This window comes from Poecilia latipinna, unplaced genomic scaffold, assembly GCF_001443285.1.
Source record: "Poecilia latipinna isolate Pla-1442-1.1 unplaced genomic scaffold, P_latipinna-1.0 Scaffold42, whole genome shotgun sequence".
Classification (NCBI taxonomy): Eukaryota; Metazoa; Chordata; class Actinopteri; order Cyprinodontiformes; family Poeciliidae; genus Poecilia; species Poecilia latipinna.
Genome location: NW_015112658.1, coordinates 362,628 through 371,947, shown reverse-complemented (window position 1 = coordinate 371,947; position 9,320 = coordinate 362,628). Strand labels below are relative to the sequence as shown.

General features: G+C 38.4%; 1 protein-coding gene across 3 annotated transcripts in view; it reads right to left on the bottom strand.

Annotated features, from left to right (window-relative positions):
* cep112 (centrosomal protein 112) overlaps positions 1–9,320 on the bottom strand; it is a 138,281-nt gene that overhangs the window by 124,669 nt on the left and 4,292 nt on the right. For all 3 annotated transcript variants that reach the window (XM_015048268.1, XM_015048283.1, XM_015048274.1), the window contains exons 5-6: positions 2,475–2,559; positions 1,050–1,127 (exon numbers count right to left, since the gene is read on the bottom strand). In XM_015048268.1, coding sequence (XP_014903754.1) covers positions 1,050–1,127; positions 2,475–2,559 — 163 coding nt within the window. The remainder of the gene's footprint in view (positions 1–1,049; positions 1,128–2,474; positions 2,560–9,320) is intronic.

Genomic DNA, 9,320 nt, shown 5'->3' with positions numbered 1-9,320 from the left:
CTTTTTAAGTGGGAGAACTTGCACAATTGGTGGCTGACTAAATACTTTTTTGTCCCACTGTATTAAAATAAATAAATAAATAAAGTCTATACAAAAAGCTTAATTATGGGACTTACCAATAAAAGTATGAGACAACTAAAAGAGTGTAACTAAAATGTGTTATTTACAGAGCTCAGTTTCAGCACACTGATAAAGATGTTAACTGTAGGTGCACCACCTCCATAAAACACCTCGTGATTTGCCTGCAGCAGTCAGTTGAGATTTTATTGAGGAGACGGGGCTGGGTAAAAAAGCTTATATTCACACAACGGAATATAGCATCAGCAGTGGGTTTAATCAGCTCCTATAACAAACTACACAAGGAAAACTTGTAACATACCTCGCTTGGTAATCCTCTGATCAATAAAATAATCTTGAGGCAGAAAGTCCTTCTTCTTTGAAGAGAATCCCAACAAGCTCCGATGAGTTTACTAAAACTTCTAACAAAAAGGAATCTTATGTGGAACATGTCCTCAGATTCCTAATTGATTAAAGGGCTCATGAACAGTTTTAAATTTTAATAATGCTGTGCAGAATTACAGATTTTCTTTAACTGGACATCGGATGTGAACTTGTTGATAAGCTCAGTTCATTAGATTTGTTTTATTAGATCAGACTAGTCCAAGCTCTCTATCTTAAAAAAAATAATAATAATTTTCATGGGGGAAAAAAATGTTTTAATTTAATCTGCTCATTGATTGGATCTGGAATTTAATGTGAATTAAACCCCAGATCTGAAACTGGCATCGACATTGTCCTATTTACGACTAGTACGCAAAATGAACAAAAAGTAACTCTTTTGAAAATAAGGGACAAAAATCTTTTTCGATTCCTGACAAAACCAGACATCTTTACTGACTTTCAGATGCTGGCACCATTAGCACTGACTGCAGGAGAATAAAATAAAATGTACTGGTTGGGGTCTTGTGCATCTTTTGAGTTTTTCTGAACCTCTGTCCCTGCAGTGAGCCCCAACCACCAGAAGGCTGACGGCATGCCCAAGGACTCACCCCCAGGTTCCAGCTGTTAAGGCGAGCCTCCAACTCGCTGTCGCCAGCAGACACATTTGCTTTTAGCATCCCATCCACCTGAGAAGAAAGAGACGGGGTAAATGATGGCATCGACAGCAGGATCACGATGGAAGTAAATAGTAGGGATTTAAACTAGAGGATGTTATTGAAACCACGCTGATTGGCATTTTAGCCTGAAGAAGTAAAAAGCAGGCAATGATGGAGGTTGTCACAGCCTGCCGACTTGATAGAACGCCGCTTAAAACAAACGGTTTCTATTAAAGTTTCAAGGTTGAAGGCAGAGCCCTGTGTGCTTTCTTTACACACCAACAACACTGTATATGTCTTAGTTATCCTCAGTCTTTTCTGCTCAATCTATTCATTCTAGCATCCAGTTCTCCAGATGTGCAGCAGCTCTACATAATATCTGTTCAACAATACATTCCAAGAGCTAAACTGTCTTACACTGAAGATTTTTTCTGTCTTTTGTTACGGCTGGGTTCCGGATCTCTATTATGCACTATAATTCAAACGGTTCCAGGGCTTTTGTTGATACAAGATCGGCTTACCCAAGTCAAGCTTGGGCAGCAGAAGTAGGAAGACGGGAAATATCTTATAAAACTGAAGGAGCAATAGGAAACTGAGAGATGTTGTTGAATGTGATTAGGATCTGATGGAGTGTGGACCTTGGGAGGACCTCTGCGGGACAGTGCTGGCACAAAGAAACAGATGAATGGAATAGCTAAGGATTATGTGCCTCTTTTGATTAGAATGGCATACGGCTTCCAAGCCTCGACCTCGGACAAACAGGATAAATGTTTCATTTCAACATATCTGAATGCTGGAAACGCAGTTCACTGGCTATTTAAACCAAATTTTCAGGCTGCAGATGATAGACACATCACTGACTTGGTCGTGCGTTTGTTAACAGTTCATTTTAAGAACAATACAGAATCAGAGCAACACTGAACTAATCAACAATAATAATGATTTTTATAGGCTAGTTTACTCAACTCCCTGGTAATTGTGTTGATTAAAAAAAGTTCTAATATACTATTCTCATTAGGGGGCGATCAGAGAGCGTTGAAATTTAACTCCCAGAAAATCAGCTAATTCTTGAATGTGGAAAATACAAAAGAAATCGAGATTGTCACAGAAAAATTAACTTAGCTCATCCAAAACCTGCAAAATACTGTCAATCCACACACTTGATTCCAATATACATGCGCTATTCAGAATGGGAATGAATGAAAAGTGGTAAATATACTTAAGACACCTGACTGAACCTGAGAGCAAAATCTTCTTCATCCCCTCACGTTAAAACCTACTAATGTATTTTATTCAAAGCCATTTTACAGCAAGGTAAGCATCAAATAACACTTTTTAGATGATAATTTGCAGCTGGGAAAGTGATTATGAACTAACCATTCTCGAGTCTCGTCTTGGACTCAGCTGGAGTGAACTGGAGGACACGGGTTCAGGAAGGACCTTCTCCTCATACAGTCTCCTCCTGAAAGAGAAACATTAGAGGAATGCATGTGAAAAGAAAATAACCTACAGTCTGTGAGTGTATGGTCCTGCGGTCTGTTCCCCTTTGTATATGAATGTGCTTGCATCGGCAGCCTCCTTTGACATATGCGCACATCAACATCTGGCACTGGTTGCATGGTTTGTGGTCTGCAATCCATCCCATCTGAACAATAAATGTCCACACCATTCTTCACTCAGTTTCCATGCACAACACATGGCGAGCATGGCTAAGACTTAAACCATTCCCTTACAATCAGACACGTCAATGACTGTCTCTCATCATGTCTGTCATGTGTAAAAAAAAAAAAAAACTAAGCAGCTTTACAGGAAATCTATGGTGACACACACACACACACACACACACACACTTGTTTTAACAGTGCTCCCATATATTACACAGACCCACATACTCTTACAAACTATCAGGGGCATAACTACGCTAACGGCCTCATTAGACGCAGGCACATGAGACGTTATCAGTCCACTAACAATAATTGAGTGAATGAATGCGGATGTGGAGCCACAGTAAAAGAAAATTAAATAAAGATATTCTGTCATCTTATGAAGACATGGCTTCACTTTCTGTGGGTCAGAGAGCGATTGATTAGCACTCTATAACAAGATCATTGGCTTTTCCTTCCTTGTACATGTACATTTTAAGTACAAGGACCACTGAATCTCATTATCACTTGACCTGTGAGGGCACCTACTTTAAGGATTATAGATTATACAAAACAACACTTACATCTTAGAAGAGCCAATATTGATTAATATAATAATGCTTTAATTCATCCTCCATCTGTGGTAAGTGTGTTCACTATTAGACCTCGTGATCTAATAATGTACTACTAGACATACTCTGATCAAATTAAGAGCTAGTCATAGTGCCTTGCAAAAGTATCTGTACTCCTCAAACCTTTTTAATTTGCTTAGCATGCAGATTTACTACCCCTTCATTCTGACACCTCTAAATAACTTGTGCCTTTTTATTACCTAAATATCTTAGAATAAATATGAAGTATTTCAAAGGACTGGTGAAGAAAATTAGAGAATAAATACCGTCATGCTGACCACATTAGATGTATCAGGGGTAATGTTGTAGAGATAATGAAAGCTTCAATCTGTAGATGTAAAAGTCAAAAAGTACAAAAAGACTTTCCAGGCCCAACTGCAAGGGGCTACATACAAACACGCACCACACCTGTTATATTTTCATTTGTATAAATTTTGAAAACCATGCATCCCTTTCCTTACACTTCTCAACTACAAAATACCTCTGTTGGATGTCTTATAAAATCACAGAAAAGTACATAAATGTTTCTAGTTTCAATGTGATAAAATGTGGAAAGTTTCACATGGTATATTTTTAAATGGTAATGTAAATACATGGACAGTGATGTTAGTGTAATAATTACATTATAGGCTTCTAGCAGTGCTGCATGGTGTGACCTAATTATCTGTTGTGCTACAACTTGTCAAAGGAACTCATAAAAAGCTAAAGTCATGCATTTTTAGAAGACGCATCTCTAAAATAGCTTCTCCTTTTATCTTGGTACATTAGGTTCTCCTCAACGTGTTATAATATAAAGATTTATGTACATTGCAAATGTGTTTTTATTGTTCGTTTTGACAAATTAACCATTAAAAGACTATTAAATATAGCTACAGCTGTCATAATATTAAAAAGATACATAATGTGTAAGTCTTAATTTGTGATTTTTCGAAGCATTTATGGAGAAAGAAATTCTGATATGTAGTTGTAGATGAACAACTTGGTACTTTGTAATCTATTTGTCCCAGATACAGACGACGCCTCAAGAAACAAACTCCTGTGGGTTTGTAGGTGCAAATCATCAAACAATATGACATGATTGTTTAAAATTGCCAGTTTTGCTTAAGTTTTGGGAAAATATAAATTTACTTGAAAATACATCAAAATATGAACTCATTAAAAATTCAGGAAGTAAAAATTTCTGAATTTTTAACGATTTCACATGTTCACAATTCGGAAATTTTACACATCAGGACATGATAAAAAAAAACGATTGTGTTTTCCAGATTTACCAAGCATTAAAAACAGGTTCCGAACTTTCATTTTTCATTTCATAAAAATAAAGTTGAAATGGAGAAGCAGTGGTTGACAAACTTAGTACACCCTCACTGTGATAACAGAAAACCAGGGAGAAAATGTCACCAATGACCTTGGAAAAGCAACTCTTGCTGACCAGCAATCTGTCTGGAAATAGGTCTATGGTCATTTCTAAAAAAAAAGTAAAGTCCAACATCCTACAGTAAAGTTTACTCATGAATGGAAAACTGAGCATCTGAGAACAAGGTTTAAATGCTCTACTAGTTCTCCCAGTAGTCTGATAATGGAAAACCAAATTAGTCAGAAAAGAAGTCAATTTCACTTTTAGTTTCAAGCATGCATGATACCAAAGCAGGAAAAGCATTTGCATAGCACACAATGAGATCAAGCAAAGTTACTGTTCATTGCTGCAATACTTCACAGGCCATTGTGTAAATTCTCTAGCGCAGCCTCACGTCTCTGGATTAGTTATGTAGTCGCGAATGACCACCACCATTTATTTTATATTGAGTTTGATGGCTTTGAATAGATATTTTTGAAATTAACAACCTAAATAAAAACTTGTTTGAGCCCCCGCTGTCATATGAACCACATATCTTCCCTCTGATATCTGCTGTCTGACATTTGGCATAATTATTTTAATATGAAGGACTCAAACTGGACCATGACACCTTATTGCCAACTTTGCAAGAACATGAGTTCAAATGAATAAGGTTTGTGGAGAAAAAAAAAATAAAATAAAAAAATCAACAATGTAATTGTTGGAAACTAAACATCACATGTGCCAACGTCCCTCTCTAGCTGTTACATTTCACATCTGGCAAGTGTTCAAAGTGGCCGGCAGAATATATCATGATTTATTGTTTGAGAATTATGTGTATGAAAACTTTCGGGCGCAAATACAATTTGATTCAATGAGGAATATTAAATAAAACGGGCAAGGTACTGTGTGCTCACACAGTCTGTTTATCTCTCTGCGTGTGCACCCGTTCACACTCACACACATGAAGCTATGAAATTTGGATGGGGGGCCAAGCTTCACAATTTTAGGCCTCTAAGTCAACAGGTGGATGAGGATAATTGAATCAGATGTGTCTGGAGTCTGAGGCCCACAGATCAAAGCAGTGGCAAGTCAGGCCAGAGCAACACACACACTCACACATAGTTGCACACGCAAACACACACACACAAGAGCATCCACCACGTAAACCCTGAGAAGCTGCAGCTTGGTTGATTAAAGCAACCTGACATCCAAGCCCCAGCCTGACCTCCAGGTGCAGAGCCAGCGGGCCCAGGGCTCAGCCTCAAGCACCCCCAGGAAAAGTCTGACCTTGGGATACAAACATCCCAATGTCCCTGCACACCCTCCACTATAAACTAACACCGGGAAAGATCAGAGGAAGGACTGAAAGAGAGCAATGAGAGACTCTTATACCAAAATAAAAAGCTAACTGCAAATAAAATGTAACTGTCAAAGTTGTGTAGAGAAAATAAAAGCTGAGGAGAATGAAGGGGGCTGTAGGGCTGGCTAAGAGTTTTCATATGTGGATGGAGAGCACACAGATGGAAGACAGACGTCAAGGAGGGAAAAAGAGAAAAACAAGGAAATGAAATGTGCATGGAAGCTCTAAAACAGAGACCGCAGCAAATATGAAGTAATATTCCATTCTAGGTAGAATGGAATATTACACTTTTTGTCAAATCAAGAACACAGTTTATATTAGACTGATCACAACAAGCACAAGAAGTTGGAGTGAATAAAATCATGAGGAAACCTTCTCAACCCGAGAACTCTTCCTCCAGATTCCTCTGGATCAAAGTGTGCTATGCACAATGAAATACCACCACCTTGTGGTTATATTTGGAATAGCTTTAATGAAGTAACCCCTGCGGTTTACACAAAATTCACACATTACAGCAGACCTAATTCTGAGCACCGTGGAGTAACACCTGAAAACGTCCTAAAAGTTTAACTTTAAAAGATGGTTAAAATGAATCAAGCTGAAAAGTAGGTCTGTCTCACAACTGACAGCTGGGGAGATCAAACACTGCCACATCATAGGGACACACTGTCATACCAGTCCATTGAGATCAATCATATCTAAATAGGACAAAAACATAAAAGGGCTCTTGGTGCTGTTAATTTTCTTTATCTGGATGTTTGTCTGTGATCTGAGAGTCTTTCATCGTCTTATCTCAACACTGTGGGACTCGGCAAACAGAAAAACAGGAAGTAGAATCTCAATGTCTCATCATAGATTTTGAAATAGCACCAATCTATTTTAGTCCACATGCCAAAACAAAACAAACACAGGCACACAGAAATCCCAGAAACGTTTCTGAATCGTGATTCAGAAACTACGTACTATGGCCTCACTAAGTATTCAAGCTGTTTAATTCTAGTTTGCTTGTTTTGAAAAGTTTGAAAATCAGTCTTGAAAATTGTGGAATTTCAACATTAAAATGTGTAGGAACTCTGGATGTCAGCGCAATCTTACAGGGCTAAATTTTACGCCTCCACTCATCTGACAAAAAAAAAAACAAACAAAAAAAAAAACTGATTCTGGTTACCACCCATTTCTCTGTGCATCATTACGTTGTAGTTATAAAAACATTTAGATGAAAACATAAGAAAATAAGACAATGCAAACAAAGTAACATAAAAGAAAGCAAGTAGAATTTGAACTTTTATGTAAACGTCGATTAAAGATTCATTTCTTTCTCTCTCTAAAGTCAAGCGATTCCACAAGGAAATTTGTTTTAGCCGCTGGCTTCAATTGGAATCTGGTTCTTTCAGTTCTGATCCATTTCTTGTGACTATAGGTGAGACACAGAAAGTGACGCATATATCCAGAAGTCCGCCTTTGACTTCAGCTTATTCTTCACCAAGACAGATCAGAGTGGCACCTGCTTTTCTGTAAGCTGGATCCCAATCTGTCTATCCATCTCCCACTCCATCCTACCATCTCTTGGGGACAAGACACCAAGACACTTGAACTTTTGCTCGAGGCAGATTCTGATCCCCCTAGTCTGGAGTGACCAATCCAACTCTTCTGGATAAGACCTACAGCCTCAGGCTTAGGAGTAAGGGTTATGTCCAAAAATCAAAAAGAGAAATAAAGCATTTTCCATGCGTGAGGAAAATCATCTTTGCAACCTGCTAAGGGTTTATGCAAATCTGGGAATGATGGACAACAAGCAGTATAAAGTTCAATCACAGGGCTGTTAGAAGTTGGCAAGTTAACTCTTAACATGTCTTTAGACTGTGAGAAGAAATGTTTAAACACCACACAGTGAGGCCCCAGTAGGCCTTTTTATTGTCTATATCCATCTTCCTAAGAGGTGACAGCACTAAGTGCTGCTGCGCCTAATCGTAACGACATAATTCCACAGCCTCAACAGAAAACTTTGGATTAAATACGGCAGCGGTGGGCTTGTACTCCCTCTTACGCAGCGCCCTGGTGTATAATAATCTCTGCCTACTACAGTGCTCTCTTTTTATGATGCTAATGAGTATACGAAGCCACTGGGCCCCGATTTGCCTCTCCTTCCTAATTAAATTTGAAAAACCAAGAGCCATTGCTAACATCACTTTGTGGAGCCCCTGGACTGCCTGCAGTCAGAGGAAATATCCCCGAGCATGTTAGGATGACTGATGACAAGCAAAGTAAGCTGCCTTCACATCCAGCACATTTAGTTTTAGACAGTAATCAAAGAGACAAGCAAATTCAATTGAATTACTTCATTTTTGGCGTAGAACAAATATATTTTTTGAGCATTTCACATGTTGAAAGATAAATCGCAGAGAAGATACTAAATATTAAACATCCTAATGATGTATTAAGCTTTATTCTTTGCCTTTCCTGCACTGTGGGATTAAAGCTCATGTTCAGCCGGTGGAGAAAAGCAACAGAACGATGGGTAGATTATATGAGAAGTTCCTTATTCTCTCATGCTGTTTTGAAGTGTTTTTCTTTGAAAATTCAGAATGGACAGCTCAAACGGCCTGATGCAAGCACTTGGCAATGTCTTTAGCTTTTTCGATGGTGCTCCTGAGCAAAGATGACAGGCAATCAGTCAGAAAAGCTATTTGTGTCTGTAGCTTCACAGCGCAGTTCAATGTCTTCAGACTGGTAGGAGATGTTTTGAGTGGAAAGTTCCGACAGATGCCTTAACCATTAACGCAAATTTCTCCTGTGCCCGTCTCCCTAACAGACAAATAAAGCAGGTTTCCCTTCAGCACCCTTTCAAACATTAACCTAATACTTTTCAAGGTATGTCTTAAAATTAATATGCAAAATGAATACTACAGATGACATAACAGTTGTTGTGCATAAATATTTTGAAAACTGATTTGCAAAGGAAACAGAAATTACAATTTAAAAATTTTGACTTCTGTTATTGCGGCCAGCTTCTTAAGTAGCCAGTCCTTACACTTTCAGGATCAAAAGAGGGTACAGTGGTGTTCACATCAGCTCTTTCCCACCACTGAGGCAAGTAATGATTTGTGTCTTATTCGTATGGTTATTTTATTGAGTGGTACAAATTTTGCTAAACAGGATCTTGCAAGTAAACTAATCGTAGGAGATAAGTCTAGAAAAAGGGTCTGTAACCTGCCACTCCGGAGCCTTAAGTGACTCTTTGGACCTCGT